The sequence below is a fragment of the Carassius auratus genome, chromosome 32 (genome assembly GCF_003368295.1).
Source record: "Carassius auratus strain Wakin chromosome 32, ASM336829v1, whole genome shotgun sequence".
NCBI classification, from domain to species: domain Eukaryota; kingdom Metazoa; phylum Chordata; class Actinopteri; order Cypriniformes; family Cyprinidae; genus Carassius; species Carassius auratus.
In genome coordinates this window covers 33,359,061-33,381,210 of record NC_039274.1, presented here as the reverse complement: position 1 = coordinate 33,381,210, position 22,150 = coordinate 33,359,061, and the positions used below count along the sequence as shown (strand labels likewise).

Sequence of the window (22,150 nt, the reverse complement as noted above, 5' to 3'; positions counted from 1 at the left end):
ACCGGAATGCTTTAGGAGAGGTTCTAAATAATAACAGGATTCTAATAGGAATTGTCCACATTCTTTTTTTCACATTTTCTTTTTAATAACAATTATGACTAATGCTACATACAAGCTAGATCATAACAACACTGAGTGTAGTATGTTGGAAACATATGATTACAATTTTTGTCAGGAAGCTTGAATAAACATCTGACTTAGTATTGAGTGTTATGAGAGATCATGAATATCTACCAGCATGCATAAAAATATGTTAGTAGATAATTGGCTAATACATAATATAAACAATATTTCAGAACTAAAGGGGTCTGTTTTTTGTTGTTCTAAATTAACTTTTTTTTTATTTTCATTACGTATTCCCCCAGACATGTGCCCTTTGAGACTGTATGCCAAGGCCGGAATGAAAAAGCAGCAACAGAGCTCTTCATAATCAGAGACTCCTCCACCCCTCAATGTGTGAAAGCTGATTATCGGTCCCTCCACTCCTCTTCATAGCACCCCTTGTCTCTCTCTTTCATTGTTTCCATCACTCCCTCTCTCCCCCACTTCACTGAAATACCCCTCAACCAACCAAACTGTTCACAATAACCCAGTTGTTATGGAAACAAGAAATGTGACACAAAGCATTATTAATAAAAGGTCCTTGCGACTGTAGAGCGATCCAAGTGTAATTGAAATTGAAAACATAAATATTGGATAAATACAGTAGCAGACAGGACATTAAAAAATCCTGCATACTTCGACAAGTGGCATTAATGCTAACGGATTTCTGTCTGCTTCATTTCTGACTCATTTATATTTCTCTGTAAAAACTGTGCGATGCAGGTGTTAAATGCATTGCTAAATTCCTTATCCGCTAATACAGTCCATCTGCACTGTAAACATACACACACCTTTTGTAAGGTCAGGCCGAAAGGCTTTTGAACTACATTAGCAACTCACACTGAATCCTTTGAACTGGAGCCAAATGACTGACAGCAAACAATATTAAAATGCATGAGCAATTCTAACAAAGAGCTATGAAATACACCAAAGGGACGCAGCCATTTGCGAGCAGTGTTTTAAAAATGCCACACGAATGTCGATCCTTTCAAATGGTGGGAGACATATCAAAATGTCTCATTTGAATGAGTCACGATCAAACATATTGCATTATGAGTCGGTAATATGCGCGGAATGAAAATGTGGTTTCCAGCAGGGAGAGAGAGAAAGAGAAAGCAGGAGCGGGGATAGACGTTTGAGGGGGTCGATGGACAGGCAAAGTGTTTGCCCATTGGCCGCCTCTGAGGGAAAGTGTGTATGAGAGGAAAGAGCACTCACACATTCAGCCCTGGGCAAGGTGACTGAGGAGAGACAGTGAGTGACAACTGCAGTTGAACTGGAGGATATTCAAACTGAAGGGACAAAATAATGAATCCAGTCCTCAGAAATTAGTACCACATAGACGTAAAAACACCAAAGACGACTAATCCACACATGCAGGATGTGAGCGTGTTTAAGGGGATATTTTATATAGATGCATACATCAGGCAGACTGATCAAATTTGAAATATTTTGACATAAGAAGGCAATAACTGAGCAGAATGACTTAGAAATGGTAATTTTACTAGTGCCAGTATGGAATAAATTACTTTATGCACATGACATTGCATATCATGTTTTCAAAAATATCTTTAGCCCCCTTTACAATAAGGTTTAGCTTGTTAACATCAATTAATTTGCCATAATAATTGCTTAAGTTTTGCTTCTGCAATATTTAGCGTTTAATTTTTGCTAATCTTTGTTTATTTCTGAGTTAAAAGTGTTTCAAAGTCATTTTTCAGTGTACTGTAACAAAAAATATATTTTTTTTATATATTTTTAACAGCGTTTATGTATATAGGTTTTAATCTATATTATATTTTTTTGAGGTGGTCAAGATTTTTTTTAATGCTTTTTAAATAAATCTCTTACACTCTCCATGTTGCGTTTATTTGATAAAATTAATAAATAAAAGTAATATTATTAAAATATATATATATATATTATTAAAATTTAAAATAACTGTTTTCTATTTTAACATTTTAAAATGTAATTTATTCCTGTGATGGTAAAGCTGAATTTTCAGCATCATTACTCTCATGATCTTCAATCATTCTAACATGCTGATTTGGTTCTTAATAAATTATTATTTATTTTATATATTATCAATGTTGAAAACTGCTGTGCTGCTTTTTTTTTTCCTCTTTACATAAAGTTGTTCAAAAGAACAGCATTTATTTGAAATAGAATATTTTGTAACATCATAAATACATTTGATCTCACTTTTGATAAATTTAAAACCATCCTTGCTGAATAAAAGTATTCATTGCTTTAAAAAATATATTAATGACCCTATACCTTTTAACAGTTTTTGGAGCATACACTTTAAAATATAGTTTTGAGCCTGTGAATTTTATGGAGAGTCATCTATAGCATAAATAGGCATATATAAGCCACCCTGCATCTCAGATATCACTAAATGTAACCATCACAACACTGGATGCTGGATCCAGTCGAGCCACTGTTTCAGCAGCTTTCTGATAAAACTGAAGCTGTGTTTCGAGTTTACGCCTCTGACCTTGAGCTTCACTAACTGACTGCGGTAATGCACATCATTAAAACCGTGAGAGTGTGCATGTCTTCAATGGATTGTCCTTGTCCTCTCAGCACCGCAAACATATTCTTTGATCTTTGACCGAAATGACTCTCACAATGCGGTGGAGAACCTCAGGAACACAATCAAATGCACCGACTCGCACTCTCACAGATACCACAGACGTGAGAAAACGCGCCCGCGCACACACAATCTCACTCGCTCTCCCTCTCAGTCTCTCCGCAGTACTCAGGTTGCAATTATCCTCTTTGGCTGGAGTGTTTTGATGGTATAATTGCCATGGACACTGAGGAGAGAGGGATTGGTGAGTGAGAGATAGAATGAGGGATGGAGAGGGGGAGAGAGGGACATCGAGAGCTGACACTCTCAGCATGCTAATGCCCAAACACACTCCATCTCCCCCCGTTTTCCTTTTTGTCACTCTCTCCATCTCTCACACACACACACAGGTGCGGTAACATCTCTCCATTCCACATTCTCCCCAGGCAGCCAAAACAGCAAATACACAAGCCCGACGGGAGAGCGAGAAAGAGAGAGAAAACAACAGTAGGAGGGAAAAGAGAGGGAATTTTCCATCCACTGACAATAGAGATGATCCACACTCATCCTCAGCTCATCCCTTTAGTTCTTTCTGCTATGTTATCTGTTTTTGTGTGTCCTTTATACTCGTTACTTCCCTTCTACCCAACTCCAGAAACAGAGCCAAAGTGCACAAGACACATGACGGCTCTAGAGATGGAGATTTATCTGCGCTGATGTCTTGATCTAGTTCAGCGACATCTGGTGGAGTGTTCAATAAACTGCACTCAAACTCATTCAAGTCATCATGACATGAACTGAATCATTTAAATTCATTATGTTAAAAAATAGTTCACCCCAAAATTAAAATCTGCTATAAATGACTCACCCTCAGGCCATCCAAGATGTAAATGAGTTTGTTTGATTTGGAGATATTTTGTATTACACAACTTGCTCACCAATGGATCCTCTGCAGTGAATGGGTGCCGTCAGAACGAGAGTCCGAACAGCTGAGAAAATATTACAATAATCCAGTAATACAATAATACAGTAATTCACATGACTCAAGTATATGAATTAATGTCTTGTGAAGTGAAGCTGAATGTCTGAAAGAAACAAACCCATCAAGATGTTTTTAATCTTTAAACTAGCCAAAATACCAGTCAATAATCCAAAATAATGCTTCCTTTAGTGAAAAAGTCCATCGCCTGTTGTCCTTTCATATCAAAATCCATATTCATGTTTCAGACTGTTCTTGCTTGTAAACAGTGCTCGATCAGTGCATATTTCTCTCCTGATTCAGACAGCTTTTTCACTGGGGAAAGCAATATTATAGAAGAGCAACAGTTTGAAGTCAAAATGTCTTGATGATGGATTTGTTTTGATTTTTTTCTAACAAAGATGCAGTTTTCACTACAGTCGTGTGGATTGCTTGTGATGTTTTATCAGTTGTTTAAACTCTCATTCTGACGGCACCCATTCACTGCAGAGAGTTCATTGGTGAGCAAGTGATGCAATGCTAAATCCAAATCTTCAATTCTGTTCTGATGAAGAAACAAATTCAAATCTGTTTAAGGGTAAGTACATTTTTAGCTATTTTTATTTATTTTTGGTGAACTATTCCTTTACAGTTTCAACTTGTATTGAACCTGTAACATATTCCTTAAGCTACTGTAGTATGAGAACATGCAGCAATTTAATGCCAGCTAATGCTAATGTAATGTAATGCTACAGCAATAATAGCCAATAATGACAGCCTCCCCAAAATGAAGCGCACAGTTTCAGGACTGGAGTATCATTTTACAATCGACTGTAAACTCTATTATGAAACGCCCACAATCCAATCGATTCCCAGTGGATGGAATCAAACCCCTTCCCTACATTTTGACTACACACAGTCACTGAACGTCCTGTTCCATACTGAAATTTCATATAACCGAAGTAAAATAGGTCACAAATGCCATTTCATGTTGATAATAACAATTTATATATTCATTTAGTTTTAATTTACAAAACAGGCAGTATTCACTGAAAAGGCAATGTCTTCATTTAAACAGTCATTTACATAACATAGCTTAATACACACAACAGATCAACCACTGGATTAATAAAAGCCATTTCCAGTTCCTTAGGATCAGATTATTAAGTTAAAATAGTGTCATATGAAGTAAAACTCTGTTGTGGTGGTCTTACATTGCAGGGAGTATAGTACCGATGGACATATCCTGCAAGTGTAACTGAGTGAGCGGGAAGGTAAGTGTGGGACTCAAGTGTGTGTGTGTGTGTGTGTGTGTGTGTGTGTGTGTGTGTGTTGACTGTGTGGGTGGCCGGCGAGTTGCACTTAAGTGAAACTGTGGTTTCAATATATATATGTGTGTGTGTGTGTGTGTGTTAGTCAAAACTCAGGTTGATGAGAGTATGTATGTGGGAGTGTGCTTGGGTATCCCAGGTTTGATGAAGCTTGAGTGGGTATGTATGTGTGCGTGTGTGTTTAAATTGTTTCTCTATGTATTGTGCTCGTGAGTGGGAGTCTGTATGGAGAGAAGTCTCTCCGCATGCTCTAGGATTTCAGCAATCTTCCTCTTCACTGCTTCTCTCCTCTTCAAATCTACATCTCCTAGCGAGAGAGAATGAGTAATAGAAAGAGAAGAGAAGGGTAGAACAAAGGGATGCTGTGAGGTTTAGTTTAGTCCAACTATTTAAATATTGTGTATTGCATCCAAATAGAGCTTGTTTCCTGCTTTGAGGGAAAAAAAAAATACATTGCATGTTAACGTACTTGTGTAAACTGGCATTTGGCTGATTTAGGATCTGTAATCTGCATATGTAATACGCCAGTTTTTCAATTTTGTTTTTATTTAGATGGAAAACAAAAAGAAAAAAAAGAAAAATATTACTATATTCATTGAAATAGCAATGTTTTGGTCATGCAGCTTATTAAAACATTGTGGTGTCTTTAAATATTGGAATATTGAGTATGATTTATTTAGTTAAATAATTTTTGGAATGAAATTAATACTTTTGTTATGTCTATTCATTAAAGAATATGTATGACAGTTTCCACAAAAATATTGAGCAGCACAACTGACTAGAAATGATAAGAAATATTTCTTGAGCACCAAATCAGCATATTACAAATTATTTCTGAAGGATTATGTGACACTGAAGACTGAAGTAATGCTGAAAATGCACAGGAATAAATGAAATTTTTAAATGTATTAAAATTTTAAAGAGGTATTATAAATTGTAATAATATTTCACAATATTACTGCCTTTTTAACTGTATTTTTTGGATCAAATAAATGCAGCCTTAAATAAGCATAAAACAAAACATTTTTATATTAATAAATCTTACCGACCACAACATTTTGAACGGTAGTGAACCTATTTAGCATTTTACCCTCAGTTTTGTACGCCTTATAACTTTAAGTTCATAAGTCACTCTGGAAATGAAGTCATGTCAAGCATTGTAGGATACTGCAGTTGGTTTGTCTACTATCAAGAACAGCCTCCTTCTCTTACCGTGCACTCCTTTCATAAATATATCAACAGCCGTCCTGTATCGTTGTACTGCTGTACTGTATTCGCCCTCTCGCTCTCGTTCCTTGGCAGCACTCAGCTCTTCGTTGGCCTGGTACACGTAGCTCACATCTCCAGCAGACTCAGTCCCATCTGGAGCGGTTAGAGGAACGGACAGGAGTTCAGCGTGGCTGGGTGATCCATACGGATGATCTGAAAGATTGAGTAAGGTGATGAGAGTGAGGTTTGGTTTAAAAAAACAACAAGAAAACCAGTTATATGTAGAAATGATGAGTTAAACTGTGCAGACTTCATTACCTTCTTTGGCACATGGGTCAAAAATAGCGAGGTCTGTATCTGAAAGCGGAGGCGGGGCCTTGTCTGAATGATCATCCAATCCTAAGTCAAACAGTGAATCAAACTCTTCTGATTGGTCGAGTGGAGAGCCGGGAATTCCAAGTGAGACAGCTGGAAGATGGAGAGCAGCAATGAAAAAATAAGATGGAAATCATATAAAAACACAATAAAATGACTTTTTATGATTGATAACTGTAACAAACTAACAGTTTGTAGTGTCTGAAGCAGCAGCGTATTGGTCTGTGCCATTAGTCTTATGTGTTGTCATGTCAGTCTCTTTCTCTGTTTCTGTCAGTCCTTGTATTTCTGTTTGTGTTTCTCGTGTGGGGCTGCTTTCCATGTCACTGAGAGCCTCAACAGCCATTTCAGGTTGGGTTAGATCGGTCAGTCTTTGGCTGGACTCCAGCTCCTGGGCCTGGATAGGATCCTCTCTCCCTGTCTCCTCTTCAGCGGACAGCTCAGCGTTCCTCTCAGGAAGGGGAATGAGAGGCGGCGGAAGAGATGGAGAAATGGCAGCTGTCTCCATTGGTCTTCTCACGTCTCCTCCCTGAGACAGGAGAAAAAAAGACAAATGTAAACATAAAAATATCACCCTAATGATTTTTGGCATAAAAGAAAAAAAATATCATTTTGACCAATACAATGTTTTTTTGGCTATTGCTAAAAATATACCCCAGCGACTTAAGACTGGTTTTGTGCTCCAGGGTCACATTTAATTTATTTATTGAATTTTCAACATCATTACTCCAGTCTTTAGTGTCACATGATCCTTCAGAAATCATTCTAATATGCAGATCTGATGAAAAGTGACAGTTTTACAGAAAATTATTTCACATAAATACTGGTTAGTTTAGTCTATCACAGCTTCACAGTCTTTATGTCACAGTTTAAACATGTGCCTTTATTATTATCAATGTCGAAAAAATGTTGGTTTCTTTTCGTGATTCTTATGCTGAATAGATTAAACGAACCAGTATTAAAACCGAATTTTCTGTAACAATGTAAACGTTTTTAACGGTCACTTTTTTTTTTTTTTGAGGCACATATGGGGTACGAACCCCATTAATGCATCCTTGCTGAATAAATGTATTAATTTATTTAAATAAAAATAATATATAAAAAAAATAAATAAATAAATAAATCAAGCTTACCCCAAACTTTTAAATTGTAGTGTACAGATTTTATAAGTAAAAAAAAATACAAACAAAATAAATGATATAAATGTATATTTCTCATAATGTCTGTATATGTCTAACCCTGAAGAACTCTTTGAGTTGAGGGCTGTTGTACAGAGCAGGAATATTTGTAGTGAAGAGCAGCATGGCCTCAGCTGCTTTCCTCCTCTCTTCAATCACAGCCTCATCAAAACGCCCTGTGAGAGCGAGACAGAGAAATACATTACATAACACAGAATAGAGAGCAGTGGGAGATGTCAAACAAAATACAATGAAGCAGACTAAGTGCTTTAAAAAGTGAAGTCATAAAAAATGACCAACCAGTAAATATTTTTTTGCATAATTTCTTAGTAATTCCTGTTTACTTTACCAAAAACCTGTGCTCGTGGAAAAGGGGGAAACTCCTCTAGTCGTCTGAACAGGTTCCTATGAGTGTACGCTAGCTCTCCATGTAATTTTTTCAGCTCTGAGTACCTCTTCCACACCACAACCTGCCAATCAAACCAGCAATGAGCCTGATGCATCTTGATGCAACTTGATGCAAATACACAAGGATATTCATACCTCTTTAACATTCGCCGGCTGTGTCTTTGATACAAACTGTGGAGAAAGACACAGATCAGTTAAAGCACATTACACGAAGGGAGAGGATTTGAAAGGGGTAATTATTGTATGCATGAATGAGGAACGGGGGAGACTGGTGCATGAGACACTGAAGTCACGTGACCTCGTTCCAGACTCTTTAAATCACGAGTTTCGAAGCAAAACAGATTAACAACGCCTTGTACTAAGAGTTATTAACACTCTTTATGAGGATCAGTTATTTTGAAATATTGTTTTTGTAGCTATGAAGCACAGTTTATTAAGTGTACAAAGCAGTTGACGAGTAGTTAAATGATAAAGATCTTGGTTATTTAGAATATTAATAAATAAGATACCTGAAATCAGCACAACAGTCCATTCAGAACAAAATACTCAGAAATCGGACGTCAACTGTTAATAACGACACTGTATTATTCCTCTCAGTGATATGATTTGATGCTACTAACCCTTGCTGTCACGTTATATTCCGTGTGTCCTTTCTCGTGTGTGCGTGGATCTGTCACAGTGAAGAAGCGGTGATATTCCTCTTTTTTGGTTTTTCGAGACATCACTGTCACTTATATGTTTAAATTTACAGTAGTATAAATATGGAGACAGAATGAAGGGGCCGTGATTGGACTGTTGTTGTTGTCAGTGTGGAACAGATACTTCCTGCTTTGTGAGAAGCGCATGCGCAGACTGATATCAGCGACACTTAAATACAAAATACAAGTCATGTCAGGTCAAGTTAGGATTTTTAGTTATGGTGTCTTCATTGAACGTGCGAATAAATGAAAGCGTTTGACCCAGTTGTGGATCAACAGCACGTAAAAAAGGCTTTGTTTAGGGAATATTTGTATGATTGTGTATACTGATAAATAAAATAAAGTAAAATAAAATAATTATGTGACTATGTAAGTGCAATGTATTTGTAATCATCATATCAAACCTGCCTGCTATTTAGTGAAAATTATTTTATATTAAACTGTAATATTTTTTATACATAGGTAAAGTGGATGCAGAAAAAATGTCGACATTTTAATTATTCACATTGTGTTATGTTTTGCCTATATGCTAAGAAGCTTAAAAAAATTCTAATACAAATGTATAAAAAAGCTGAAATAATAATTTATTAACATAATACAAAATGTTATATTATTATATAACAAAATTATACATTACACACACACATAAACAATTTTGTTTATATTATATATATATATATATATATATATATATATATATATATATATATATGTGTGTGTGTGTGTGTGTGTGTGTGTGTGTGTGTGTGTGTTTGTGTGTGTGTGTGTGTGTGTATATATATATATATATATATATATATAAAGGGTTTGTCTGCTCCTTTCACATAGGCTCTGAATGTAGCTTGGAGTGCAGGTCAGAATATAAAAATAAAATATTTAATAAACAAATAAATTAATAAATAATGATAGGACAGTAACAGCAACATTTGTTAAAGCTAAATTTAAATCAGCAGCCCTTTTCATTTATAGAATGTTGCCTAGAGTGCAGGTCAGAATATAAATAATGAATACAATGATAGATAGATAGATAGATAGATAGATAGATAGATAGATAGATAGATAGATAGATAGATAGATAGATAGATAGATAGATAGATAGATAGATAGACAAATAAAAAAACATTCTTATTTCTTTCTGGCATATTAAACCAAGGATGAGACGGGTGTGATTTACATGCTCAGCATGATGCCCATAGCACTGACATGCCCACCTCTCCTTTGTAAATGTTAATGACCCCCCATTGAGATGGCCAAGTCTGAGTAATTGCCCTCTGAGATCTCGAAGTCTTGGTTTATGTGAGGGATTTAGACTAATGTCACGTATAGCTGCAAACATAATTGATATCATCCACAAACGAGTCTCACATTTGATCACATATTCTGGATCTCTCTGTATACTGTATATGCAATGCAGTCAACTAAATCACCAGAGATGGAAGATGGTGTGAAATAATGTTTAAGCAGACCTATTAACATTTGAGTCACTTCGCATCATTAATCCTTTAGTCTAATGAGGACCTCATAGTGAGAACAAGACACAGAAATGCATGGCTCTTCAAATTACAAGTGACACCACACGCCTTACCGGAACATAACAGCATCATCACCCTGTAATAATTAACACCCTACCAGTACATTAGTACCTTTCCACTGAAATTAATAACATTTCACCTGTCAAAAAGGAGTATATTTAAGTCCTAGACCATCCATTTTTTTATGATATATTGTTGCAAACGACAGAATTGATAAGGCTTCTGATGCTAAAGTAACATCTTAGTGTGACCTTATCAAACATCTTTCCTACTGGGACTGAGAGTCCCTCCCCATGCAAAAATGTCTCCTTACCCTTTAGCCCTGCTCCTCTACACCCACCACCCATCATTAATTTCGACCAATACATGTTCTCTAATCGACCCATGGATCCCACCTTTGGTGCCTATAAAAGCCTGCCACCTTTAAACCCCTCTAAAAGGCAGCGATTACAGTTCTGAGAAGATGTTCTCCCCATTACAGGTGGTTTTTGTGACTCTGTCCATGTCTTTGCTGCTTTGCAGCGTCAGTTCGGCTCCAAGAGGAGACACGCTGCTCCAGCTGCTACGTTCAGAAGTGGTTTCCAAGGAGAATGAGGTGAGAGAGAAACCTTTCTAAAATTTTTACAACTTTTGTCCATATTTGACTCGGTGTGTTTTCTACACCATTTTTCCGTGTACAATGAGAAAAATGGCAAAAACTGTAAAAAAAAAAAAAAAAAGTTTTTTTTTTATACACATTTTTGGAGGATGTTTTACAAGAAATTTCTATTTCAGTTTAATTAAGTGTTAATTTTGATGAAAATTGTTAGCTAATGCACTAACATTAATGGGACATGATTTCTGCTGTTATCTCATTTAGATTAAATAATACAGATTTAATACAGATTAGATACAACTTTTGATTTTAGTTTGTATTACTATATATCGGATATTTAAGAAACATTGTTCATGTAAATATTTAATGTTAATAAATAAACCCTTTTCTAAGCAATTACTGAGTGATATTTGTAATATAATTGTACAGTGAAGAATGGCTTTAAAACAATCCTTACTCAGAAATTGTTAATAATTACCACAAATAATTACAAATAAACAGCAAGTAAAACATTGAACAAAATTTGAAATTTCAAAGGTGAAAGAATGAGTGGTATTTTTTTTGTAAAACCTACACCAATAATCTTTATTACAACTTAAAAAAAAATTACAGTGCACTTAGTTTGTGAAGGTAATGTCTGAGTAAATATAGAAAATAATAACATGCTTGTCTAAGCACCAAAGCAATTTCAAAGTAGAGTCTTGTTTTTCTTTTTGATAGTGAAAAGTTTCTGAATCATCGTTCTTTTCTCTCTTCAGCTTCAGGATTTCTCTCGTCTGCTGTTTCTGAAGCAGCTTTCTGAGTCGGTGGCACCTGAGGAGAAAGATGCTCTTGAAAGCTTTGATGATCTTGAGGCTCGTAATGAAGTGATTCGGCAGATTCCCCTCTCCCAGCGGGAACGCAAAGCAGGCTGCCGGAATTTCTACTGGAAGACCTTCACCTCTTGTTAATCAATCTACTTAGTTTCAAATTTCAATACCATTTCAAACATTGTTATATTTGTGTAGGCATCAACACTAAGAGGATTTCTGGTCCTGTGCATACATCATGGATTGTAATAACCAATTTCCATGTTCTTCGGTTTCTCCTCTATCTTGTACTAACCAAGAATGTTCTTTAATTCACCAGCACATGACACCAGTAGTACGATTCCGGTACAAAGAGTGTTTATGCATTTTTATGTACTGGATGCTATAAAATATTTGTTTCATGGGTGGAATTGATTGCTAGTGATTATATTAAAGTTTAAATTAAATTGAAAAATTCATGAGAGGTTCAATGTCATTGAATTGCCTCTGTAATAAAGTGTGATCAGGGAAAGTGCGTTTATGTGTGATAGGCTCTATGGGATGTAATGCAAACAGCATTAAGTCTTTTTTTTTCTCACAGTTCATCAGTTCAACCATCAATCAGAACAACGGCAGTACAAACTAGAAGTCAATACACATTTGCAGTAAAAACAGATGAATTTATAAAACTGACCTTTTTCTCTCCCTACAATCAACATCAGAGGAAAAAAAGCGATCTCATCCAACCGTGCCCTGAAATAAACTGGCAGCTCACAAAGTAAATCAGCCATTAAAACAGAATGTGCAGTTCCAGGGCAGTTTATCAATTAGCAATCATCTGCAATGACGGGTTTACAGAAAGTTTTTTGGCAGCAAATTGACCAGATGGACACTATTGGAATAATCTTACAAACTATTCCAGACAAATCAATAAATAAAGCATGCAACCATCTGAGCCACTTTATGCTTTTAGTTTCTAGATAATTGCATCATTCATCAAACTCAAACCCCAGCACTTAATTATTTTGCATCAAACAATAAACACCTTATTTGAAACCTTTTTATATAACAGCATTAAGCAACTAATGCTTGCTATTAGACATTATTCAAATACCAGACCATTAAAAATGCATTTTGACAGAATATAAAGAAAATACAGAAAAGATGTAAAAAAAACAAATACCCAATCAGTAACAATCTCCGTGTAACAATCTGAAAGTAATATCTCTAGTATGTGCTTTACCTCCTCCTAACCTTCATACTTGACCATTTACATTCTGTAAGTCAAAATTGCAACGAAGTTCCTTGATGTTATGAGTTTGGTTTCATCTAGCCTAGTGGATTTCTTTCACTAATCACTCTCTATTTCTCTCACTTTTCAAACTCATTGAAAATGATGCACCCTGCTGCCAAAAACAAACCACTGAACATAGCAAAAATCTCAAATAACCTGATAGCAGCTACTAAGCTTTAGAATGAAACCAAGCACTTTGATCCAACACACACCTGCCAAAAGATTTCCTTCATTGAAGCGGTCATTAAATACACTGACCCTTTATTATCTGACAACACGTCTCTTGTAAGAGTTTCAGAAATCAGCATAAACCGTCTAGAGACTGAAGGGAAATCAGAACCAAACAGCTGCCCGTGTTTAACTTTTCCCACCTTTTTACCAGAACTATCATTCTCATCATGATGAACACAATGATAATGAACCGATATCAAGCTAGTAAACGTAATACAGTAATAATATCCTTCAACATTCATGATTTCAAGTATTAAAATAAACACTGGATATCCGCTGACAACACGTTTTTGTTTTTTGAGAGGATAAAAGAACAGAGATGATCTGAATGGAGACAATATGAATTGACCCCAACTGCCAGCAGAATTGGGGCATTATTTGAGAAAACTGTCATTGTTACTGTATTTCCATTAAAGGTTATTATTTTAAGTGTTGTAAAAGTGACTGTTTCTCCAAAGGAGGAAATGCACCCTGTTTACAAGACTCACATTTTTTTATGCTGAGGATTATACTATACAATAACCATCATACTTCATTCACCACCTGTTTTTCTATATTCTTGAGGAAACAGCTTTCCAGTGAAACTACCCTTAGCACAAGAGCTATATTTTTCTCCTCAGCTCTATGCTACCCTGAGAGGGACGACTTCATATTATTTGTGCGATCAACACGTAAAGTCAAGGATGAGAAAGAAATCCCAGGTGGTGGATGTTTAGATGGTGGTACATTCGGAAAAATAAGCATGAAGGAGAGAAAGGGCACAGAGTGATGGGACGAGGGCGTTAGCAGTCGGTGGAGATTTTGGCAGAAAGATCTTGGATGCGACGGGCGCTGCAGCTCTTGCACAGGATGTGTCCGTCCAGGGGATAGCAGCCTCTGCCCTCGCCCTCTGAAGAGAGGAGAAGACCACAGTCCTACAACCAAAAAACAGTTTTCTGTAGCACTCATTTAGTTCTTTTTACTTATTATTATGCATTTACATCATTTCATATTCACAATTGTATTAAAAAAATAATCTCATAGTATTATTCATGCAATTGCAACTGCAGTGTAAATGCATTCATGCCACCTTTTAGCTGCATTTAACAATGTGCAAATACATCTAAATATATGTCACCTCTGCATTGCAAAGATGGCTTTTGTTGATGCTGATTTCATTTGACTGGAAACAGTTCTGAAAATGTCTTATTTTTCTAATTTAATTAAGGCACGACACTACAGGCAAAACACCTGCCTCAAAATTCAGCCTCAAAGATCTTACCTCACATACGTAGCAGTTAACATGGAAACTGCGATCCAGTGCAACGATCCTCACGGTTTCCTCCTGCCCAGGCTCTGGCATTATGGGCTGGCTGCATACCGAGCAGCGGGGAGCAAACTTCCTGTTCAAAGAAGCAGCAAACAAGGTTTTAATAATAAAATCCATGTAGTAACTGGTCAGACATTTGGTAGAACCTCATCCATTCAAAAAAACAACATGGCATTCCACTATCTGCATTTGATTGTCAATCAATATAAACAGAGACTACACACCACACAGTAACAGCAAAAAAAAAAAAAACAAAGTTGTGGAGTACCTGTGAAAGTCATCAATACAGTGGATCTGAGATGTGGCATCCACAGTAAAAGGCACTCCATCTAAGCAACAACCGCAAACCACACATGTGAAACAGCGAGGGTGGTAAGCCTTTCCCATCGCCCTCAAGATCCGGTCCAGGATGGGCTCTGAGCATTTCGAACAACGCTCAAGTGTGCTCTGCAAGCAGAGAGGAAGAACATGTGAGAAAAGTTTGAATGTCCAAAGAAAAAACATGCAATGAAAGGGCAGAAACAAACACAAGTCAACAAATAAATAGAACTCACTATATAGCAGCTCTCGCAGTAGCTCTTCCTGTCTAGTGCATAGAACGGCTGGCCTCTCAGACGGGCATGACAGGTGATACAGGTGAAACACTCCACGTGAAACACCTGCTCCATGGCAATACAGCCACTGCCATCTCCCAAAACATTATCCCCACACCGAGCACATCGACCTGAGAGACAGATAGACAGGGAAATCCATTACAATGATTGAAACATAAAACAAGTAAAAGCAAAAGCACAACAATGAGGATGTAAAATATTGGAGCATACCAAAATATTCCTCAGTAGGGGGATGATTCATGTCATACACTAACTTCTTGGTGAGTCGTTCCAACTCTTCCTCTGGGTGTGGTGCTGCCCCTTGCTGGCAGAACATAGAAAAACATTTATAAGTAAACTGGACATATGAAACATTACTGCTGTTCACTTTGTACAGATTTGATTTTTCTTATACAGATGCATTCTTTATACAGTCTCATACTTTCTGTAGAGTTAAAACGAAAAAAATCATACTACCTTTCTGACATATTCACAACCTTTGTGAAATCAAAGTGCAGTTAATTGTATTGTATGTACTTAGTAGTGTGCTTCAAATCTTAAAAGCCTATTGGAAACATATTTTACTTGCATATAACTCTCTTGACTCTTAAATTAAGTACACTTAAATAAAATTCATAATAATGTCAAATTAAAAGTTTTACTTAAAGGTTTTTTTAAATCATTGTTTTAATATTTTTTTTTTTTATGTCCTACAGTAGAACATTTATTTTGATGTGTTGACTAGCATACTAAAGCACATGTTAAGTACTTGTAATTGTAGTGTGTTATTCAATAGAACATTTAAAAGTACTATTTCAAATGTCTAATTACAAACAAATTTAAATACAAATTTCAACAGAAATTACATTACAGTATATTTGAATTTGCCATAAATGCTATATTAGTGTTCCTGTAGCTCAATTGGTAGAGCATTGCGCCATCAAGCGTTGGGGGGTTCGTTTTTTCCCGGGAACACATGACAGGTAAAAACTGATAGCCTGAATGCACTGTCAATCACTTTGGATAAAAGCGTCTGCTAAATGCATTAAATTAAAATTTTAAAATTTAATTAAATTTTATTTTTATTAAATTCTTATATCCTACTTAAGCACTCTCAAAAGTTTAGCTAATTGCCATCCTACAAAATGGACCCAATACCCTCACACCTCCTCCAAGCAATCTCTCCTACACTTTTAGCAGCACTCACACACATTATCAACACATCTTTCCTCACAGGCACCTTCCGCACTGCATTCAAGCAGGCTTGGGTAACCCCACTGCTAAAAAAAAAAACTTATATTAAACACTTCACTTACAGATAGTTACAGACCTGAAAAAAAAATACCAGAAAACTTTTTCTTCTTTGTAAATGACACTCAATAGAAATTGTGTGTTAATATTCATGACAGAAAATTTCCATCTCTACCACAACTTGACAAACCAGCTTCGACCTCAACGACAAATAAGTCTTACCTTGTTAGACTGATACGCTGACACTTGGTCTTGACTCTTCTTCACTGGTGGTCCCTGGCCGGCTCGCCCTCCGGACATATTTCCTGACCCCCCCTTATAGGCAGCTGGATCTCCATGAGGTTCTTGTGCAGGAGGTGGTGGTGCTGGGTACCAGCGCTGTCCCTGCGTCTCATAATGTGGCCGTTCTTGCTGAGGGGGGTAAGACGCATGCTGGCTGGGTGGTGGAGGGGTGTAAGCTTGCTCTGCCTGCCGTCCGCTCTGAGAATAGGTGACGGGTTGAGCCGTTTTCACCTGTACTGTGAAACGTGGACCGGTTGGGGTGGAGGCAGTGGTATAGGAGGCAGGCACTGGTTGTGGATAAGGTTTGTGGACGGAAGAGGCAACAGAGGAGTAAACATAGTCTGGCTGAGGTGTAGAGGTGTAAGGTGGGGCGGGGTGGTACTGGTTTTGGAGTGGAGGGGGGTAGCCCATTGATTGTCTGCTTGGTGGTGGAGCCCCCATCTGGTTGGGAGGGTTATAGCGGTCACTAGGGAGGTGCTTGCTGTAAGGCACATTGTCATACAACTGTTGAAAAAATTTGAAATTATTATTTATTTATTCTTTCATACAAAAATGTAAACTTTCTTTTAAAATTGAAAACAAAGTTTCGTAAAAACAACCAAAAACAGAATCAGAACAATTATAATCAGTGCAACAATAACACAATCCTAAACATTTCCTAAAGGCTAGAATGCACTACACAACTTTTTACAATGATTTGCAGTCAGGTTGAGTTGATGCTAGTGATTGAGACAGTCTGCAGATTTTGGGTAGACTGAGTCTGGAGTTAACAGACTTCAACTGTGATATCAAGCAAAAAGCAAACATTATGATACTTTTTTCATGCACAGTTGATAAACAGTTCTGTCTAATTATTTATTAGACTGAGGCAGTCAACTATAGAAGATGCTTCCAACACAGCCTTCAAAATGTGGATATGGTCCCCACTGCAGAACACAAGATTCAAGGGGTGTGGTTGGGTCCAGATCCAACTCCTCCCACCTTAAATATACCTAAACCTACCTCTCTCCACCCCCTGATCCCTAAACCCACCCATCTCCACCCCTAAACCTACCAATCTCCACCCCTTAGATGTGGATCCAACCATGCCCCCTGGATCTTGTGTTCTGCAGTGAGGGTTTACTAAAAAACTGTTCAGATTTTAAAAGTTGTGTAGTGTATTTCAGCCTTAAACATATTCACTCACTTAGCATACCCAAAAGTGTTGCAGTATAGGTGTGTTGTACCTGTGTGCTTGAGTTCTGAGGGTGACTGTCCAGGTCAGCCAGCATGCATGTAAGAGAGTCTATCTCTGCATCAATATTAGAGATGTGCTTCTCTGATCCCAGATTCTAAGCAAACAACAGCCACAAACAAAACTCACATTTTATACATTCAAGGAACACAATGCCTAAATGTGAGGGGAACGTTTTAACAGATTTAAAGAAATAATTCAGACTAAACTTTAAATTCTTTCATCAGTTATTCATCCTCACACTGTTCCAAACCTGTAACAACGTATGCTTCTCATTTACTTCCATTGTCTGGGGACTTTCCCTTTTCAATTTTTAGGGGTGTTTAAGGAATAACTGATCAACTGACTTGTCTTCCAATGATATTTAGAACACCACAACAAGTCCTGCTGAGAAATAATAATTATAAATGAAGATGCAGGCATCACTTACATGAAGTTCATGGCTGGCCATGTGGGGGTTCCATGTGTGGCGTTCTTCTTTAGGTCCCTGGCCTAGAGCATAGTATCGGTCTCCTGATTGTGTAGACAAGGGGTGGTAGGTAGTAGACCCTGAGCGATCATCTTGATGCTGGTGTTGCATGGTTACACCTGAGCACACAAACATGAGTTCAGTATACGAAACACAAACTGTCAAATAGTATTCAAAGTGTGTCTTAAGATACAAATTAAACAAAAAACATAATATTACAAGCTTCAAAAATGTGTCTGTTTCATATATAACTGTGTTTGTAAGGTTGACCCTTCTAAACCATTTTAAACAAGAACCTCTCACATGTAAATACTTTTTTTTTTTTTTTGCGCATTTGAATGGTTTCTGGCATGTCTGTCTTCAAATAAATGCTAAAAACACACAACCAGTTTGTCATGGACTGTTTGAGTCTGAACTGTCATCCAGCGTTTCAATTTGCAGAAGGTTTCTACCTAGATAGTTAGCTATATAATTAAGACCACCTCCAAGCCATATATGGATATTTTCATGAGTCTTGTGTTGACAAGCCCCATGGAAGAAAGGGATGTGGTGAGCAGTAGCTCTTTATCATTTTAAGAGACATGCACCAAAATGGGTATCTGTGAACAGAGCTGTTTTTGACAAGGTAAAAAGGGTGTCATTTTAAACAACCATTGAGGAATTTTAACCAAAGTATGTTACAGATTTCACAAGGACCCTACAGAATCATACCAACTTGTGGAAAATGGGCACCTGATGTCCCCTTTAATGACAAGTATTAAAAATGTATTATTTAACTTTAAAAATGCAAAGAAATACATTTGAATGATCTATTCAACATTAAATAACTTAAATATATTAAATAACTTTTTTTTTTTTAATCTGTACCGGTAATTTCCTGTTAATGTTTGGATGCAGCAACCCATAGATGTCAGAGAAAACATCTGGGTCATATTTGGACTTCCATCACTGGCAATAATTCTAACCTCAGAATCAGGATTAGGCATAAAATGTTGACTTCAGAATCATCATACATGTGTTAATGAACAAACCATTTTAACATGCCTCAGGGAAAATTAGGAATCATGTCTTTGTGGCAGTTTTCCGGTAATTAAGGGTAAATGCAAGCCTTATTCACCCATAGCTGTTGAAAGCACAACCTTATTCACCAACAGTTGCTGAAAGCTGAACATATTTTTCGAGAAAGTGTGAGATGCATGCTAGAGCAAAACGGGCACTTTTTTTTGGAATCAGCAACTCAAAACTGGCATGAAACAAGTATTGGATTTCATTCAGCAAATATGATACAGAGAAGTCTATTTAAGATATTTAAATTCTAAACTACATGGATTAACTTGATTAAAATCCTTTTTAAGGGTATCAACAGAATACAATAATTTTCTCAGAGCCGAAAATGTGATGGACAAACATGCACTAAAAAAACTTAAAATGTTACTGTTATAGGGCTCTTACCTGAAGGTCCAGTAGCCATATATCTTACAGGCATGCTATTTCCTCCTGTTCCACCATTTTGGTCATACATGTTATATTTGGGCCTCTGGTCGGGTAGACCTTTCTTGGGAGGTCTGTAGAGAGCGGGGCCAGCGTGGCCAGAGTGTGACATTGGTGTTGTGGCTCTATCTGGGCTACCCAGCGTTCTTGGAGGCATCCAGTTGGGGCCAGACATACCAGTCTTCTACAAGGACAGCACAGAATGTAAATGATGTCACTATTGTAGAACTTCTTAAATTTCAAAGTGTCTTATTTGTGCATTTTGAAAAGAAACTACTGCAAACCTATAGGTTAAGGCCTTAAAGCAGTGCTGTCCAAGCTTGCAAAAATAAATGACTGTAACTACACATAACAGGTTGATGTTGGGTTTCCAGTGGCAACACATGATTTCCATGAAAACAATGGGCGCTAAGTTAAAAAGCAGGAAAAGGCAACCATTCTCAGCCAAAAGGGGAATTCCAGGGTTCCTTAGTTGAACTGCATTTCTCTCTCACTCATGCATTCGATTCCCACAGGTGCACAGCCTTCGCAATGTATTCGTTCCCATTGGAAGTATCCCATTGGAACAATAGCCATTGTCCCCAACACTTACTGTAATCCACAATCCTTTATCTACGGAGTCTGTCCATGAAAATAATATAGGAAATGTTGTGTAATGATCAATTTTTCATTTGTGCCATCTGGTGTCCGCTGGACAATGTCCTGTGTATCCAAGTGCTAAGGAGTGTTTGTTATTATAAGCTTATGAAAACAAAGGAAATAAACTTCACAACAATATAAGATTCTAACAAATGCTGTAAACACAATAAGAAAAAGGACCCAATCTTTAGTATTAAAATACAAACACATCCTTTAAAACTGTGCAGGATAGTCCAGTTTAAGATGGTAGCTGGTTTCTAACTGGTAATTAGCTGGTTGATTAGTTATCAAGCACAACAAAAAACTTTTACTACCTTAATATAACCAACTAATGTTAATTACTGGTTTGTTTGTTACTGGTCTTCCAGCTTGAACCAGATAATAACCAGCTATCATGTAATGAAACAAATAAAATCTTAAGATGAATTTTTCACCTGTGACTTTTGCTCTGATCTCTAATCACTGCAGTGAACAAGATCCAAACAAATGTGCAAGTTTGCAACCAGAGAAATGTCCAAAATCACCGACTTGGATTTCCCTGCAATCCGTGAAAACTGGTAATCAAAGCCGGGGATTGTTAGGCCGATGAATCACCCGTATGTATGACAATGTTTTTCATCGTTTAAACCCCGTTCATCTGTGATATATAGTGTTACTACAGATTTCGTCTGCATTAGCCCGTGTTACATCGCAAAGTTACATCGACTGATAAAAGCGCGACTCTACCGCGCATGAACGTTTGCTATAACGTTAACTCATTTAATGTAACTTGTGTCCTGTGTTGGGTTATTCAAGCAATAGGACGTTAACAATTTCCCGTACCTTTTGAAAACCCCACAGACTACGAGTCAACCGAGCATCTGCCTCTGCGTCCATAGCTGATATTTCTATGGGGTTTCATTTGTAAAGTTCAGTTCATGTAGTCCCAGATGCCCCGTGCACCTCTAAGTAGTATATATTAATGAAACTGTTAAGCATTATAAATAAACTATCTATGCATTAAATAAAATATAACCGATCATTCACTTTATCGGTGAGCAACAGTAAATACAGTTTACACTGTTTATTTGTTTGTTAGATATTGCGAATACTGCAAGTCGCCTCGGCTGATTTAAACGAGATTTGTTCTTCTAAAAAGCAACACTCTCACACGCTGTGAGTAAACAGTACCAGCAAGTTGTGTTCGCTTTAGGTTTGTGGCTGACCTAATACACTTGTGAACTACTTTTTAGTTCTCTGTTGGTGTCATTTTAGCAACCTACTTTTCCTGGAGGATCCAGCAGCGTCTGACAGAGGCCTGTGTGGAGCAGTCCAAACGAGTGACGTCACATGGCAAGCGGTTTTTACAATTACCTTTCCACTAACTACGATCAATTTCCTTACAATATTTTTCTATTGCTGTTAAGAAGACATAATAGAGTATTTTAAGACTACAGATAGATACAATCAGTGTGCGATTTGTGAACAAACTGAGGGGGTGTGGTGTGGACTCCACTATTCTTTAATATTGAGAATAATTTTTAGAACTATATCTTCATCGTTATCTTTATAGTTATCGTGCTTGGTGTTTACGGGCCTTAACAGTATAAACTCAACGCACTATAAACTTCT

At 37.0% G+C, this 22,150-nt stretch overlaps 3 protein-coding genes across 5 annotated transcripts; 1 reads left to right on the top strand and 2 right to left on the bottom strand.

The window, feature by feature from the left end:
- Positions 1–4,180: 4,180 nt before the first annotated feature.
- Positions 4,181–8,970, bottom strand: LOC113052240 (sorting nexin-15-like). The gene is made up of 8 exons (XM_026216637.1): positions 8,754–8,970; positions 8,269–8,304; positions 8,075–8,195; positions 7,786–7,901; positions 6,737–7,076; positions 6,491–6,640; positions 6,176–6,385; positions 4,181–5,270 (listed from the first exon to the last, which is right to left on the bottom strand). Exons 1-8 carry the CDS (start codon positions 8,853–8,855, stop codon positions 5,158–5,160), a joined length of 1,188 nt encoding a protein of 395 aa, XP_026072422.1. The 5' UTR covers positions 8,856–8,970; the 3' UTR covers positions 4,181–5,157.
- A 1,842-nt stretch (positions 8,971–10,812) lies between these two features.
- Positions 10,813–11,932, top strand: LOC113052235 (somatostatin-1A-like). Its single transcript, XM_026216631.1, has 2 exons — positions 10,813–10,958; positions 11,717–11,932. The coding sequence occupies exons 1-2, from the start codon at positions 10,827–10,829 to the stop codon at positions 11,906–11,908; spliced, it is 324 nt and encodes a 107-aa protein (XP_026072416.1). The 5' UTR covers positions 10,813–10,826; the 3' UTR covers positions 11,909–11,932.
- Positions 11,933–11,962: 30 nt separating this feature from the next.
- LOC113052234 (thyroid receptor-interacting protein 6-like) lies at positions 11,963–21,886 on the bottom strand. Of its 3 annotated transcripts, none has more exons than XM_026216628.1 (10): positions 21,362–21,752; positions 19,862–20,084; positions 18,371–18,528; positions 17,933–18,037; positions 16,647–17,210; positions 15,405–15,498; positions 15,135–15,304; positions 14,849–15,027; positions 14,533–14,653; positions 11,963–14,185 (listed from the first exon to the last, which is right to left on the bottom strand). In XM_026216628.1, exons 1-10 carry the CDS (start codon positions 21,413–21,415, stop codon positions 14,054–14,056), a joined length of 1,800 nt encoding a protein of 599 aa, XP_026072413.1. In that variant the 5' UTR covers positions 21,416–21,752; the 3' UTR covers positions 11,963–14,053. The 3 variants fall into 3 exon arrangements, with proteins under 3 accessions (XP_026072413.1, XP_026072414.1, XP_026072415.1); XM_026216629.1 differs by lacking the exon at positions 21,362–21,752 and adding an exon at positions 21,802–21,886 and having other exon boundaries at positions 14,054–14,185; XM_026216630.1 differs by lacking the exon at positions 21,362–21,752 and adding an exon at positions 20,974–21,295 and having other exon boundaries at positions 14,054–14,185.
- Positions 21,887–22,150: the final 264 nt, after the last annotated feature.

Bases quoted from the DNA above. Each gene is read 5' to 3' on its own strand.
- LOC113052240 (XM_026216637.1), bottom strand. From the start codon at position 8,855: ATGTCTCGAAAAACCAAAAAAGAGGAATATCACCGCTTCTTCACTGTG. The intron at 8,196-8,268 runs GTATGAATATCC...TTTGATTGGCAG, and splicing joins AGCCGGCGAATGTTAAAGAG to GTTGTGGTGTGGAAGAGGTA. The intron at 6,386-6,490 runs GTAATGAAGTCT...TCAATCTTTCAG, and splicing joins TGACCCATGTGCCAAAGAAG to ATCATCCGTATGGATCACCC.
- LOC113052235 (XM_026216631.1), top strand. From the start codon at position 10,827: ATGTTCTCCCCATTACAGGTGGTTTTTGTGACTCTGTCCATGTCTTTG. The intron at 10,959-11,716 runs GTGAGAGAGAAA...TTCTCTCTTCAG, and splicing joins TGGTTTCCAAGGAGAATGAG to CTTCAGGATTTCTCTCGTCT.
- LOC113052234 (XM_026216628.1), bottom strand. From the start codon at position 21,415: ATGGACGCAGAGGCAGATGCTCGGTTGACTCGTAGTCTGTGGGGTTTT. The intron at 20,085-21,361 runs GTACGGGAAATT...CTGTCCTTGTAG, and splicing joins GTCTGTGGGGTTTTCAAAAG to AAGACTGGTATGTCTGGCCC. The intron at 14,186-14,532 runs GTAAGATCTTTG...TTTTGGTTGTAG, and splicing joins TTAACTGCTACGTATGTGAG to GACTGTGGTCTTCTCCTCTC.